The 17500-nt window shown below is 32.9% G+C and overlaps 1 protein-coding gene across 1 annotated transcript; it reads left to right on the forward strand.

The window, feature by feature from the left end:
* Positions 1-2259: 2259 nt before the first annotated feature.
* LOC133334175 (uncharacterized) lies at positions 2260-3405 on the forward strand (the record flags this gene model as incomplete). Its single annotated transcript, XM_061542471.1, has 1 exon — positions 2260-3405. A coding segment is annotated over one exon (1146 nt), but the record flags the coding sequence as incomplete, so codon positions are not given.
* Positions 3406-17500: the final 14095 nt, after the last annotated feature.

Below are 17500 nucleotides of genomic sequence, written 5' to 3' on the forward strand. Positions count from 1 at the left end.
TAACCCAGGCTACCTAAATTTTGCTCTCAAGGTTTTAATCTCAAAAAGAATACTGGTATGGGAAATAGGGTTTCTGGGTCCATGTTTGGATATAGCTTCCCATATAACCGTACCCCTTGGGTATTTACCCGATAAATACCATCTCTATACATTACCCACATATTATGGTCCGCATATTCAGCTATGTTTATTTCTCCGTTTTGAGTTTTTTAGTGTAATGCAATATATATATATATATATATATATTTAGTCAACATATATATTATGTTATGAAAACAATTTGTTGTTATTTTTTACCGTTGTTACGTCGACAATATCATACAAAGAAAATAATAGTCCACATTTCCCGATGTCACTCTAATGTCAATAGTGGAAGTGATGCAAATGTGGTATAGGTTGGTAATGTGGTATAGTCACTTTTTTTGTAAACTGAACATTTTTGAATAACTGAAACATGTTCTATAGTTTGATGTTCTCAAAAAAATAAGATAGCAATGACCTGTTTAATTTATTTAAATCACGTTGAGAATCAGTACCAAAAATAAAATTTTTCATGAAATTGACTTTTTTCGGTCGAAGTTTAAAAATAATTTTTTGTTTTACGGATGTACTTTAATCCTTATTACTAAAGCATTAAAATAATCAGTATGAACTAAAAATCAAATAATATGCGCGATTGCACCACATAATCACCAATTTGGAAAAAAAACTAGACATTTCATCAGTAAACACAAGTGTAGGTAATGTGGTATACCTTGATTCTGCATGCAAAAAGGCCAGCACTAGACAAAATCTCATTACTATGTGAAACATTTGTACTCTACGAGAGTCTACCATGAATCACAAGGATGAAAAACAAAGGCTATGAGTTTTAACAACTTCTCCATACAAAAATTAAATATTGCCATGTGTACACATTATTATATAATAAAAATTAAAGTTGCACTCAACGCATCCGTTAAAAATCTTAACAGACATAAATCTCGAGCTAATTCGCATTCATTAAAAACAATAAATTATATAAGATATCAATTGGAAGTGAAAATTATACTATACCACATTAACATCATGTGGTATACCACATTACCTGCACTTTTTTTAAAATCACTTTTTATGGGATTTCAAATATTTTCTCAAATATCTCTTAAATTGTTAGAATAATATTATTTTCAAATTGATACATGGAAAGACAACACATGTAGCATGTTAAGTGTAAATTTTCAATTTAATCGGATAAAAAATAAAAATTTGGTAATCTAAAAACAAATGGGTATACCACATTTGCATCACCTCCTATATCTTGGAGCAATATTATAACTAGAACTTCTACTGAAAATGGTTAGGTTGGATAAATTACTCTTTTGGTTATAAAAATTATTGTGAGGTACTTGAGTCTGCATTAAATGTGGAATCTTGCTTGGGTTCAAGTAAATGAATGTTTACAATCTCGTGGAAAATAAACTTAATGGTAAATAAAATATATATTCCATGGAATCGTTAAGTTTTACCAAACATGTTGTTGATGCAATTTCGATAAGGCAAACAACGTCAGCTAGTACGTCATAATTTTTCCTTTGACAGGTGTTGGCAAGTGTAAACGCCATATGATCACTACTTACATACAAACAATAGTGAAGCCTAGTTTATAACATCCACAATAACTTAAATGAATACTCTTTCTTAACGGTTTATTTATGTATTCAAATATTTGAGAGTAAAATAAATGCTCAACAATTATTAGTTTTAACCCCTTTAAAGGCAAAATTACTGGACGTATCAACGGGAGATCTGTAACCGAAATATATTAGAAACTACTTTTTAAGATAATTGTCCCTGTAAGAATTTGTAAGCTTTAAGAAACACAATTGTCAGATCTGCTCCACTCTCTCTATTTTATGCCATGTTTGACGAACAGCCTAGATCACTATCAGAACTACGTACATGAATTAACCAGTCCATACAACATTATTCATAATTCTTGTTTTACATTAAAATTTCAACTTATTTGCGTGCATCACTTCTCCTGGCTAAATAATTTTAATTCATGTTTGCAATTGTTTCTGAAAATTTTTCTTTTTTAATACATTTTTATATTTTCCCAATTAAAAAAATAAACTTGAGTAATCAGCTTTTGGTTATCACACTTTTGGTTTTCTTTTTGTTTATAATCCAAAAAATATAGATTAGTCGAAATAATTAGAAATCCAAGCTATTTTCATATATTACAAACTAAAAATTCATATTTTATTTACCCTACAGGATCGTACATTCTCATTGGGGCCTGCCATCATGTCAAGGTTACTAGATTTCTATGATCTATCCGGAGATATTCTGCAAACGCACATAGATTCGCCACGTTCCACAGCTTATTTAGCGTCATTGTTTTATTCCGTGAACCGAATCAACTATTTCTACGTGTATGGAGCCGGGTCAAATCTAAAACAGTACCGGAATTACATTGAAGGTCTCGGAATAAATAATGTCCGATTATTCGCCGAATCATTTACATCATTCCCATTGGAATCCAACAGATTTCGTACTGTCGTTGGTATACTCGCAAATCCACCCAATTCATTTAGTGCCATATCTGATCCTATCGACCTCATATGTTCTCGTGGTGGAGATTTGGGTATGCTGGAAATGTTGACAGAGACTGCTATAAGCAATGATGGAAAACACAGGGTGTCCTTAATTTTGGAAGAACAACTGCGTACTTTGTCTTTGGCTATGTCACGCCCTCAGGTGCAGTTTATATTATACCAGACTCATTCTATTCTCAGTAGTGAAAATCAAGATATGGCAAAATGTGCCATAAATTTGGTTAACGAGTCGGCATTACAAAACCACCGTAATATATTTCTTGAAAGAAAGAGACTCGAAGCCTTAGAAGAGGCAGAAGCTGCAAATATTCCTTCTGCAGCGATGGGTAGTTCTCCCAGGAAACGTAACGTATCATCTGATGTAAAGCAACAGCAAAGCACGACCAGTGCCCCTAACGAGAACCCAGATATTAATAATGAAGTCACAGTTCCCGAAATAGATGAGTTTATATGCGTGGATATACCTGATGTTTGTAAAAATCAAGATAAATGCCTAAAGCAGTCAGAAAATGGTTGCTTCCTATCGTTGCTGCAACGGAAACAAATAACTAGGCTAAACGCGAAATATCTTATAAAAATGGCAGAAGTTCGAGGACTTTTTGGTAATTCTGCAGATAACATATCGAATAAGGCCAGACCGTTCAAAGCTCAAGAAAGCAATATTGACAACCCAACTGAAAATCAAATGCTACACGAAGGTTCTCGGTTGGTGTATCAAAACATTGAAACTCTGGTAAGATATATTCAAGTACAAACGAAATTAAATTCAGCCGAGCCGACAAAAAAACCTCTGCCTAGATTATGATTGTTTATATTGGAGTATGATCCAAAATTAGGTCGGGCATGACAAATGATTACAATTTTTTCAGTAGTGTTGGCGGGTTATTTGGGATACCATTTGTATTTTGTTTTTGCCAAATAGTCAATGTTGACTGGTTATTTGCCGAGACAAGCATAAGGTTTTTTGTAAAGAAGCTATTAATAGCTTCTGTGGAGAATAATCCAACAACAAACTAAGGGAACTGATGAGGATCAGAGGCGAGATCCGGAACTATAGTCGTCCCTGTCTTACCCCTAGGCGGACAATGCCATACTTTCCCCACTAATAAATATAAATACAACAATCAAGGATTCAGCCTAACTATTTTGCAAAAACATTTTTTTCCTTAAAATTCATCTTTTGTGTATGTTTGTCATGATACAATAATTAGTTGATGTATCAAAACAAAAACATCTGTTATTTATTCGACCATCTCCCAAATTTTATCTAGTAATATTTACTATGCACTTTGATAATCAATCAGACCATGATGCAATAATAAGGTGATGTATCAAAATCAAAACCTTTGTTTTTGTCTCGACCATCTGTCAAAATTTCTTTTATATATAGATTGGCAACATTACACATCCAATTTAAGTAAAAATTAGGGACTTTGACAGTTAATCGAGTCATGATTAATGCCATGAATCGGACAGTCAGCGGCGCTAACCTACATATTTATTGTGTCATGATGCACATACTATGTCCAGAGATCATATTTACCGTGTAAATATCCACACGGTGAGTAAATACTCATTCGCCAATACAATATCTAAGCCCCTATTTCCGAGTTTCTGTTATCAAATCGCTTCAAAATTTATAATTTCAAAATATCTTAGACACGTTGGTAAATTTCCGAGTAATTACCAAAAAATGGGTAAAACTATTTAACTGCCGAATCACATGACGAAGGCTGCCAAAATTTTGTTCAAATGGTCTTTACATCATCCAAAGATATAGTAGAAGAAATTTAAACTCTATTCAACAATCCGATGTAGGCAACATTCTTCCTAATAGATAGACCTCGGATTTTGCATATTTTTTATGATTAAGATTTAGAAATTCTGATTGGATACAACTTTGTTTCAAACGACTTACAATTCATTGAAGGGTACCTGTTTTTTATTTGCATATTTAGCATATGCATGAGATATGCGAAACATATTTCACATATGCAATACATTAACATCATAAAAAATGTAAAAAAATATTTTTCATGACTATTTTTGAAAATTAAAAAAAAAATATACAAAAAATATGGAAAATATATGCAAATATATTAGGTTATACCATCCATTTTACCAATTATCACATGGATTCGCCATACGACATAATACAGTTTTTCTGTGTATCAAAATTAGTATTTTGTGTTTGGGTGAACTCTCTGAATCCTGTTCCACCATATAAGACAATTTTTGTTTAATTTGCCCATAATATGTTACGGCTTTTTCTAGTGGCCAGCCTTTATAAGATTTTGCAAAACTCAGCGTTGGCATGCTTCCTTGCCAAAAGGGAAACTTTATAGGACGTGCTATTTTAGGACTTCTAGCATATACATTATTTCCGGCGTATAGTTACATCACTGATTTGCAGATTTAAATTAGTTTATATAATTTCAGAGGACGCTGAAGGGTTTACCCTACTGTAACATACTAGGCACCTATCCCCCAAATTTCTAGTACTACAGTCGACTCCGCTTTACTGAAACGGAAAAAATCTGGATGTTTGTTTCAGTTATCCGATGTTTTTACTTAAGCGGAGTTCGGTTAACTGAAAATAATTTCAGTTATCCGAATAAGCGAACAATTTTTCAGTTTAAGGAATTTCAATAATTCATATTTTATATCGAATAGGTAGGTTTCGAATTTTCTGGAAATAGACGATCGAAATTGAAACTGGTTGGCATGTTCACAGCTAAAGGGATTTTATTATGAACTGTCTTTTTATGCATGTTAGTATGTGGTCTATAATATATATATATATATATATATATAATATTTATGATAGATTGATTGATTGATTTTGAAAACGGAAAATATAGGTCCATGTCTTTGAAAAGGTTTCATACTAGCCGTTTTAAGTCTTTTTAATAGCTGACTTGCCTGTATGGGGTTGTGAATAAGTAACATATTTCTTTGCAATATTTGTTCATTGTAGATTCTCATTTTTACACTGTTCCTATTTCAAATTTGAGTATCATCTTGAAGGCTTTAAATAGTAACTGAGAGTATTAAAAAGTAGAAGACTTCAAAATTTTGTTAATTATATGGGACCTCGTTTTAACATTTCATCTATGAATGGTACATTTTGTAACATATCTTTGTTACTTGTATATAAAATATAAAAATGCGGAACAGATTTTTTTTGCGAACGAAATTTAACGTTCTTCGACGCCAAATTTATATATACTTGACACACACGTTCCATACGTCGGAAAAATCTTTAATTGCAGAAAAATATCTGTTATGGTGGGCTTTGAAGATGTGATTACTCAATGCAAAATATTCCGTCATTATCTTTCATTCTCATGATTTTCAGTAATACGGAATGATTTGAAAGGACATTGCAATATTTGACTCCAAAAGCTATTTCAGTTATCCCATATTTCACTAATCCGATATTTTTCAGTTTTTAGTGAACGCGTTTTTCAACAATTAGCTGAATTTGGTACCAAATGCCTCCACTATAAATTATAAATATCGCTCCACTTTTTCTGGTAGCCCCCATATAACGGTACCTCACTTGAGCGCGTTTTCAAACGAATTCGATGAAATTTGGTACATTGGGTTATATATGGGTACCAAATATTTCCACTACAAATTACTTTTTCTGGTAGCCCCATATAACTGTACCCCCAATTTACGGAATTCACTGAAATGTGGTACAATGGGTTCTTATTGGGTACCAAATGTCCTCACTAAAAATTATAAATATAGTCCCATTTCTTGAGTGAACTCGTTGTAATTTGGTATTGTGTAGTCGCATATGGTAACAAATCCTACCAAAAATTATTAATAGTCGCTCCCTTTTATGGATAATTCCCATATAACCCCCCTTCTTATATTAAAATAGTTAGCTGATTCCGTGTGTAGGTGTTGTACTCATATAGGCGTATTCTATAATCATTACTCGAAATAGTCAGTTTTAATCATTCCGCTTTCTAAAGAAATCGTGATAAAAACCTCGAACCTGACGATGATGAAATATATCGGCCAGCATTTAGGCATCTCCCCCATTAAATTATACCTCCTGAAGGAAAGAATTGAGACACAAAACAAAAATATTGGGTTCGAAATTGATACATGTCGGTCATTAATTAGACATAGCCCTTATATAATTATAACCCCAAGTATTCGTTAATTCCTACACAATGTAAACTAACTTTGTAATCTAAATTGCAGTAGTTTGAGGATTGTATATTCTACCATGCGTTATTAGTATCAGTCCACGCTTTGGGGTTTTCATTACAATGATCGCGAAGTTTATTTTCGCATAGAATAATTTGTTAAAGCAATCGTAATTAAATTGATTGTAGAAAATGAACACATTTTGAGAATTTTCCATAACGCTCACTTGCATTTATATATCGAAAATAATAATTGCTGTATATAAAATGTGTAAAAATGCAAATATCATTTTTAAATATATCAATAGCAAAGGAATCGTAGATTCGTGCGGCTAGGCAATTAAATATTGCCTACATTACTACATGGACCCGTAATCACCCAACCAAAAATGGTGAGCTGGGTCCATGGAAACCAGGCCTAGAATAAGTTTGTGGCTTCATTACTTAGTGGTAAACCTCGGGAACCGAGGTTCAGCAAGTTGTAGGACATCATAATGCCCTTTAAACCGAAATTCGCAATTCCCATATAATGGGCCTTGAGAATTTCACGCTTTTTGGCCAATAAAATCGTTATGTACAATCAAATTCAATGAAATTTAGCAATACATACATAAACCAATTGACAAAAAATTGGGTAGATCGGAACAAGGTTTGACATACCTCCCATATAATGGGTCTTGACAATTTCACTCTTTTGATTTAATATTCAGCCAAATTCAATGAAGGTTTGCAATTTATATGTTCTTATGTCTATAAAGCAATTGACAAAAAACTGGATAGATCGGACCAAGATTTGGTAGACCTCGCCCATTTGGTCTTGAAAAAATCGCTTTTTGGGCCTATGAAATACAAAATAAAAAATTTACAGTTTGCTTCAAATTTGGACAAAGGCAGTAATAAGTGTTGCAATTAAGTTTCAGAATGCCTACCATACCAAAAGACCCTGAAAAAGTAACTTTCTATACTATAAAATAGTTATATTTACTATAATTTTTTGTTATATTTATTATAATAAAATATTTGATATACTTTAGTTATTAATATATTACTGATTTATCATTCATCAGATATTCAGAACACATCAGAAATATATAAAATAATGTCTTCCCAATTGTACAATTTAGTATCATCCATGTTATAATTTCGGGCTTTTATTTTATATCTGCTCAAGGATATAACAAGATCGGGTTGCTCCTAATCATTTTTGCATGACTGGATAGCATCTTATGAAAATCGCTGCATTACATTCCACAAAGGCAATCCGTGTGCATTCTATAAATTTAGATTATATAAAAATGTCTCAAATAATGCGATAAATAAGTATAATCTACAAACTAACGAAAATATATTTAAAATCAACAAGTAAAATCGGACAACGTTTCTACCAAGTAATTGCAATTTTATGTAAAATATTTTATGATTTCTATGTTCTAAACCCATCGTTCCCGCTACTATTTGGTCCGAGTCTACTGGGCGTCTTGCGCGTTAATACAATCAGCTTGGTCTTCTCGCCGTTTACTGCCAGACGCACTTAGGCAGACTCCTTTTCAATTTGTTCAAAGGTGGCTGTTACCGCGCGAAATGTTCGACCCATTATAGCGAAGTCATCGGCGTAGGCGAGTAACATGTGTTGTTTGGTGTACAGAGTGTCATTTCTGTTCACCTTTGCGTCTCGTATGTCCTTTTCCAGCAGGATGTTAAATAGATCACACGACAAACTGTCACCTTGTCTGAATCCTCGTTCGGTATTGAAGGGTCCTTTCCTACTTTAACTGCCGACCTTGTGCCACTTAAAGCTATCCTGCATAGCCGTATTAATTTTGCAGGAATGCCGAACGTAGACATGGCTTTAAACACCTCTGAACGGATAGGGCTGTCGAATGCGGCTTTATTGTTGACAAATAGGTGGTATGTGTCGATGTGTTTTTCGTGGGTCTTTTCCAGGATTTGACGTAGAGTGAACATCTGTTAAATTGTGGATTTGCCAGGTCCGAAGCCACATTGGTATGGTCCAATGATGTCATTGACCATTGGTTTCAGTCGTTCACACATCACACTGGATAGCAATTTATACGCGATGGGACACAGGATGCTGAGGTTCCAATCATTGGGCATGCATTCCTCTAGCCAAATTATACTAATCAGCCGGTGCATGCTCCGGACTTCATTCTGACTCCTGTACATCTCGATTTGCTCACGCTCACGTTTTTCTTGTTCTTTCTTCTTTATTCTGAAAACACGTCTCTCTTCTTTCCTTTTCTCCCGATATTTCTCCATCACATTACGTGTTGCTACTATTTGCAGTGTTGCATATACGCTGCGTTTTTCACATTAGTAGCATTACGACACTCCTGATCGTACTTGGGTTTCTTGGTACCCAAGTGTTGCTCTTGCTGCAGTTTGTAGGAAGTGGGCAATTCTTTGCCATTGTGCTTCTATACTATTATCTTTGCAGGGTTTGTTGCTATTCTCGACGATGTCGAATATGCCTTGTAAAGGAAGAAAGGAGATGGGTTAGTTTTTGTCGAAACCATACGAGTCGGTTAGACCAATATTTGCGTTGGTTCAAATGATGAAATAAATAAAAACATAAGTGGTTAGAATTTTTCATCAAACGTAGATTTGGTTTAAGTTTTATGGAAGTGTTTGTAGAACAATGTTAATTATCTTTCCTACAGGGTTTGATGCTATTTGGCCGTGAACTAAAGAACGAATGCATGTTAAAGGTAAGATGTCGCAAAGCGTCCTTTGAAAAAAGTTACTCATTAGATCTTGTTACTACTTTTGTCTTAAGTACGAAATACTCATTGGCGTATGTAAACACAGCGAGCACAATTTAACGTTGGGTTGCCAATTATTTTAATTCAAGTGGGATTTTATTAAAAATGAATCACTTATAATTATCAACCAAATACCCCACATTAGTGAAGAGGAATAATAAAACTTGATCGCCAAAGTATTAGAAAGTTGCCACTGTTCAAAGATTTATTAAATAATTTGGTGATAGATATGTAAAGTGAACATAATTTATGTATGTATGCCGGAACACCATCAGGACCCGGGAAAATTGAACCAGTAAGCGACTTCAAACCTTTTAGATGGTTAATTTTCAGATAGCTTAATACATGGAAAATGATTCAGTTTATCACATGGTATAATAATAGAAGGTAACCAAGTGTTGTTGTACAAAAAACGATACAACAACCACATGGAAATTTGTTGTTGTAAGTTCTACTAGTGTCAACTCATTTGACAGAAAAATGTAAACAAACAAATTATCATCAAATTATTTTTATTTTGAAAATGAAATATTTTCGAATCCTCAAAATAAAAATTGAAAAACATGAATGAAAATATATCAAATTTATATTTCTATCGCTTCCACATCTTTCCCATAATTGAGCCATTGCTATATATATGTGTAACTCATAAGAAAATGCTGGGAATAGCGAGTAATTCCTTGAAGAAAGATTTGCTTCCTCAAACTTTCCTAGCAGGCAGATTGAGTAAATTGAATACGGGAGCACATTTAATAAAGAACAATTTCAAATTGTATGCGTTCCCAATTTTCCTGTTGGGTGATTTTTAAAAACATAATTTGTCAAATTCATATTGACACTAGTATTACGTTGGAATCAAATCAGCTGGGATTTGCTGTTACCTTTTATAATTGTACCATGAGTTTATCAATGCAATAATTGTATTCATATCAAGAAAGTGTTCGTAACTCATCGAAATATTCATTTCCGATCCTATAATATACCAAATGTGTGCGCTGCAAATTATAAATATCGATCCACTTTTTCTGGTGCCCCTCCATATACTGGTACCCCCAAGTTACGGTACTTTGGGGGGTAATTTTGTGTTGTGTAGTCGCATATAGTACCAAATCATCCTACCAAAAATTATTAATGCCCCTCCCCTCCTTTTAGGGGTAATTTCCATATAACCCCCTTCATATATTAAAACAGTTAGCTGATTACTTCCGTGTGTATGGGTTGTCCCCATATAGGGGTATTCTACCATAGTATAGGGGATAGCCGTTACTTGAAATAGTCAGTTTTACCCTATAAATCATCATTCCGCTTTCTAAAGAAATCGTGATAAAAAACTCCAAACTGACGATAATAGAATATATCGGCCAGCATATCCTCCATATTATTATACCTCCTGAAGGAAAGAATTGAGAGACAAAAAAATATTGGGTTCAAAATTGACATATGCCTTCATATAATTATAACTCCAAATATTCGCTAATTCCTATACTATCTAATCTAACTTTGTAATTTAAATTAAAACGTTAAGTTCTGCCCGGCCGAAAATAGAATAAAATGAAAGTAGAATAAAACTCATATATCTTCCAACACTCAAGAGAAGACGTTTAATGCTTAGAGCTAATGTTTAGAACTAGAGCTGTTAAGAGGCCAAATAGATTCAAGTTATTTTAGTTGGTGAAATAAAAATAAATGTACCATCACGTAATACGAGGAACTATATTCCACTTAAAACTAATTATGAATTAAGCAATCCATTTCGTTCGATTTGTGATGTCTATAATAAACTGTATAATCATATTCCTTTTGATGAAACTTTAGAAATAATAAAAAAAATCTATTTTACATATGTAGTTTGTTACAATTTTTTCATTTTCTGCCGTCCATAACTTGTTGTTTGTCTGAATTTATTGTAGCCGGCAGTTCCCTACCCTTAAAATCCTCCATAATCCGGACTATGGAGTGTACGTGCTCCCCTCGTTTGGCAAGGGCTGGGTAAGGGAGGCATGGGAACGATCGTAAAAAATATATATATAAAACTTGATGAGATGACTCCTGATCTCATCACAAATGTGCGACGGGAGAAACTAGAGAAAAAAGAAACGCACGGTGTTGACAGTTCCGTGGTTCGAGGTGAACTCATTTTATTTAAATATTTTCCTAACTATAAACCTACATTTTAATACATAGAAGTACAATGCATTTCAAATACATACATTGAATGTGTAAATAGATTTGGGTTTGGACACATTTATAGTCTTTATTTACGATCACCCAAAAATATACACAGACAAGAAATATTCTAAATGCATTCTAAAGATAATTATGTTTAAATATCAATGGCGATATCATTTTCTTTCTACCTACGCACTGCTTATCTACAATGCAGTCATGCACACACACTACGTGAATCTTAGAAAGCAACTATTTCCATTTGACTACCAGACTCGAAAATGATGTACAGTTCACTAAACTGTACAAAACTCATTAAAGTCATTAGTATTAATAGCCGGTACAAAATTATCAACAGGATTCCATATATATTAGGAAGATTAAAGATGCCCATACAAATTAAAACGGAAAGTATTAGACATCATTGAAGCCATATTATTTAGTAAATTAGCATTTGTAATATATATGTGTTAAGATTGGAATTAGGTGCAATATACGAGCACGCCACAAAAATAATATTGCCTTAATATTATATTTTAACAATATGAACCCGTGGCGCTTCGCTGCCCTACTACAGTTTTTAACCTAGGATAGTCCAAGTAAATGTAACGTTTTTTTAGTAGCCCCAAAATCGAACATTAGTGTTCAACTATAGATATTTTGCTTAAAATAATATTACATAATAATACATTTTTAAATCAAATTTGTCTTGACTTGTCTCAATCAGTTGAAATAGTACCGTACACAAAAATATTTTAGTACAATATTCACATGTTTTTCATTATTGTTTAAAGACCAATACAATCCATCGTTTTCATTACCACCAACCTTTATGTCTGTCTGATCCTAAATTTGAATTTTGTATCTTTGTTTCATTGCAAAAAAGGGTTTCAAAAAAAATATTGGGCTTAACTGTACATACCTTGGTATTTTTAGGAAACCAAGATCAATTCCGAAGATATGGTGGCAATGGGGTTAGTCGTTTACTAAATACATTCTCGAAATAATAGCTTTAGTCATATCCATTTCAGGTCTTAATATTGTTGATATCTCCCTTATACTGTTGATGCATACTTTTATAGAATTTATAGGCGTTTTCTCCCATAGTGGTAGAATTTTTGACAAAATGTAAAAATTATAATGTCAATAATTTTTCATTTTATACAATTTTGTATCTGTTATGTGATGATAATGGAGAGATGGTAAACATCAGATGTTAACGGATTTATTTAACTGGTGGTTATTCTCATTACCGATAATAGGACCGAAAATGATCAGTTGGAAATTGTTGATTTTGGCCAATGTTTACTTCTCGATTATTTAAGATTGCATGTGTAATTATCTGAGTATCATACACACGGTTATAAACCAATTTATTCAAGATATTCATAGATATGCATAGAAACTAAATATTAGTTCTGAGGTATGATTACTTTTGATATATATCTCCTCGTAATCCCGGAATTTTGGAAGTTTAACACTGCGAAAATTTATGTACAGTTTATTCAGCGATTTGTTTTGTCTACCACCAAAATTGTGTCTATTTTCTATATATAGATAAATTAAATGCAATTGAGAGTAAATTTCCCCCATTGTATCGTGCACATTTTTATAGGGATGATGCGTATTTGTAACATAGTTACACAGAAAAATTTTGAAGTGGGAATCTGTAATCCTTCTTAAGATATAAACATAGAAATGGAATTATGTATGATTACTTTCGATAACTGATTACTGCCATAACTCCACATCCAAGCGGAATTTTGGAACTTTGTATTTCCCTCGCTGGTATGACGTGCGGTGAAAATCTCAGTAAAATCTGTTTACGGTTTTAAGTCTAGAAACGAAACATTTTTTATTTCCTACATGTAAATTAGGTATGTGCAATGGTGAGAGCATTTTCCCCAAATCGTACCACGCTCAATTTTGTATGGATGATGTGTTTTACACCTATGTTTTTCAAACAAATTTTGAAGACGGTATCTGTAACCGATCTTAAGATATACACATATTACATGTTCAGAAATTTTGAGGTATGTTTACTATTGATACTATAACTCTGCATCCACGCGTAGTTTTAAAAGTTTATGCAGCCTATGTTACTTTCAGGGCATGCCACGACATACTGTGTAAATGTCTCATTCAACGGTTTTAATGTCTATCATTAACATACAAACAAAAAAAATTTTTCATATATATATATATATATATATAAACATATAAATTTATTACTAGAATTAACTGGAAGTTTGAAAAATTTAAATAGAATTATATACAGCGGTAAAGGCAATTTTATTTAACCTATCTTTTCTAAAACCTGAAAATTATCACAGATGATTTCAGTATCATTAACATCGGCTTTAAGCAATGTTTCAGTAAAAACACATACATCCGGATCTTTTGAGATATAGCGGGTGTTTTGTGCTTCGCCTTATTATTCCGTGTACTCTAAAATATTCTGAACATTACCCAAATACTAATACTTTTTAATAATATATCCGTTTTAGATTTCACGTTTGGGAACTCCCACAGCCGCTAGTACTATAAGATCAAATTTGAAAAGAGCGTCGAAACACAAATTTCCATTAAAGTTTGATTTTTCTAATCGAATATGCAAGAGACGTTATGAATACCTGGTAAGTATAACATACCTTAATTTAAAAAACAAATTCTAACGAATTTCCTTTCTTAGGGAATGGAAATGTGCAATGGAAAACATCGACAACCAATCAAAAGCTATAAAAAGTGGAAGACACTTTACCCCCTTAACATAATTGAATTACATTTATCTGTTTAACCAATATAATAAATCTAAAATTAGCAAAAGTCCGAATTGTCAAAATTGATCAGGGAGAGCGTTTCAATAATTCCAAAATATATGACAACGGTTGAAAGTCAATACAGTCAATCCACTGGTACGAAATGAAAAAAGTAAAATTTTTGCTTCCTTAAATATCATTTGTAATCACGTTAAACATATACGAGGTTTATTAAAAAATATAAATAATATTATTTTTAGGAAAAAAATATTTATTATGTCATCAGTATTCACTTCAGATTTATGCATAGACATAAGAGTTAATGAAGGACTGCGTGGGATAGATACGTTTTTACTCGACGTAGGGTAGAACAACTTCTTTCAGCTGATGCTGTGGTTAACGGTATCGTTATGAGGATTTGTAACAATCGATTATATTTGTAAATCAATTTCGTCACATACTACAATCGCATAAAGTGGATTAGATGGTCGCGGATCTTACCTTTCCACATGGTGATCCACAGATCCACTTAAGTTTCTGCTTCCTGCTTACAATTTTGAAAATTTTTTTGTAATAAGTTGTATGATTTCTTTAAAATCTTGATATGGGAAATTATAAAATTCTTTTAAAATTCCATAAAAAAATGTTTTAAAAAATTTTTTGCGAGCACATTAATGATTTTTGGTACATAGGTTAAAAAAATATGCTGATTCGTTATAGCGATTTTAAAACTTGTATTTGAAATATAAATTTAATGAATTCCTATTTGTTGTAATTTGCGAATTTCTTCACAAATGGTTAAACACATTTGTTTTCTTTGCATACTTGTCAATTCACATTGAATTACATTGAAAACAAATAGAAGCATGAAGATATCTGAAAATAAAATAAATTAATTTTTTAATTAAAACGAAACGTTTTTTTGATTTTCGATTTTTTTAGTATGGTTTAAGGAATACGGTTTTGACTTAATCTTCAAAAATATGCGAAGATGATTGTTAAATATCGGTATATTCATCAGATAACAGTTTCGACTGTAAAAATGACTAAATATATTGCACTTACAATACATAAATATGATCAATATTGCAAAGCATGCAATTCGCGTATTCTTTGAAATCAGTTGTTGCGCATGCGGTTTTCGTATAAACTGAATCAATCTCTTCCAATAATTATGAATTTTTCTATGTTTCATTTAGCGGCCAAAGTGTGCAGCTCGATGGACTTTACTATGCAAAAACCCTAAAAATGGCTAAAAATGACGCAACGTGCATACGATTTTTATGCGCATCAGATTTCAGCAATCGATAGTGAAAATACACAAAAGTACACCAAATTTAAAAGGATTGGTTCAAAACCGCGGATGTGCCGCCACAATCAATTTTGGATTAAATACGCATATTATTCGCGTATCGATGTATTTTTGACCTATTTGCACACAGATTCGCGAATGTGATAATACAAACAAGAATGTATGTAAAATCAATTCCAAGAAAAACGCGATTATATACGCGACTTAGTCAAAATAAGTTTTTGCAGTTTTTCCTAAATTCAAGGTACCTATATCCGCCGTATTATTGAGCGGAATTGAACATGGCTGGGCTCATTAGGGCCCAGTAAGGAAAGTAGTCAAGTCGGACTGGGCCGACTATATGATACCCTTCACCACTTTGGGTATATATTACATATGTATCCTAACAGACGACGCGCTTTGTTATAAATCTATATCTGAACCCATTTCAGGGAAGCTTGCCAGAGACTAATTTATATAACATCAGTACGTTGTGTCAATCGGCCTAGCTATGGATCTTTTCACGAAGCTTAGCAACATCATTCTAGAGTTAATTCAGTACGATATACCTAAATTCGTGTAAATCGAAAGATATATAGAGTCTTTGGTGCACCAATTACCTTAAATCGGATGAAAATACATATGGGAGCTATATCTAAATCTGAACCGATTTTCACGAAACTTGGCAGACATCATTCTATACTTAATTGAGTACGCTGTGCCAAAATTCGTGCAAATCGAAAGATATATAGGGACTTTGGTGCACCATTTACCTTAAATCGGACGAAGATATATATGGGAGCTATATCTAAATCTGAACCGATTTTCGCAAAACTTTGCACACATCATTCGTGACCTTATTCATTACGCTGTGCCAAATTTCGTGCAAATCGAAAGATGTATAGGGACTTTGGTGCACCATTTACCTTAAATCCGACGAAAATATATATGGGAGCTATATCTAAATCTGAACCGATTTTTCCCAATTTCAATAGGGTTCGTCCTTGGGCCAAACAAATGAGCTGTGTCAAATTTCATCCAATTCGGATCATAAATGCGACATGTACTTTGTTTACAATTTAACATGGACAGACGGACGGACGGACATGCATAAATCGACTTAGAAAGTGATTCTATGCATATTCTCAAAAGGAACCATGGGTCTATCTCGATTATTTTTGCACAAACATATGCACAAAAACATAATACCCTGTGTGGTGAAGGGTATAAAAACAGGTTTTTTATAAAAATTTACGCACCAAATTTTCGTCTTTGGAATCTAATTGCAAAAAAGCTACGGTGAGCACATTCATGAGATATACACTAAAAGAAGCAAAATCCCGAGTTCTACAATCCTATAATCAGTTTAAACCTATAATCAGTTTGGGTGGATGCAGTGATTATATCGAAAAATCATACATGAGAACCATATTGTTCATGGGGCATTCTGCAACTTAGTTTGCAATTTCCCATATGCATGGCAGGACATTTGATATATAATGTTTAAACCATGGTGTATTTAATAAGGTGTAAGTGACAATCATATGGTTTTAAACTTTTTTCTTTATTGTTTGTAAAGCAAATTGTCAAAAACATTTTCAATATTACATTTCGATTTCAAAAATGGTCTTTAAATTTAGGCTTTTTTAATAATAAAAATACAAGAAAACTACATTCATGAGGCGGACGGAAAGGGAACCTAGGCTTAAATCAGTTATAACCCCGTTCGCCGAAAGGT

The sequence above is a fragment of the Musca vetustissima genome, unplaced genomic scaffold (assembly GCF_032173495.1).
Source record: "Musca vetustissima isolate MV318-11 ecotype Yass unplaced genomic scaffold, APGP_CSIRO_Mvet_v1 utg165841, whole genome shotgun sequence".
Classification (NCBI taxonomy): domain Eukaryota; kingdom Metazoa; phylum Arthropoda; class Insecta; order Diptera; family Muscidae; genus Musca; species Musca vetustissima.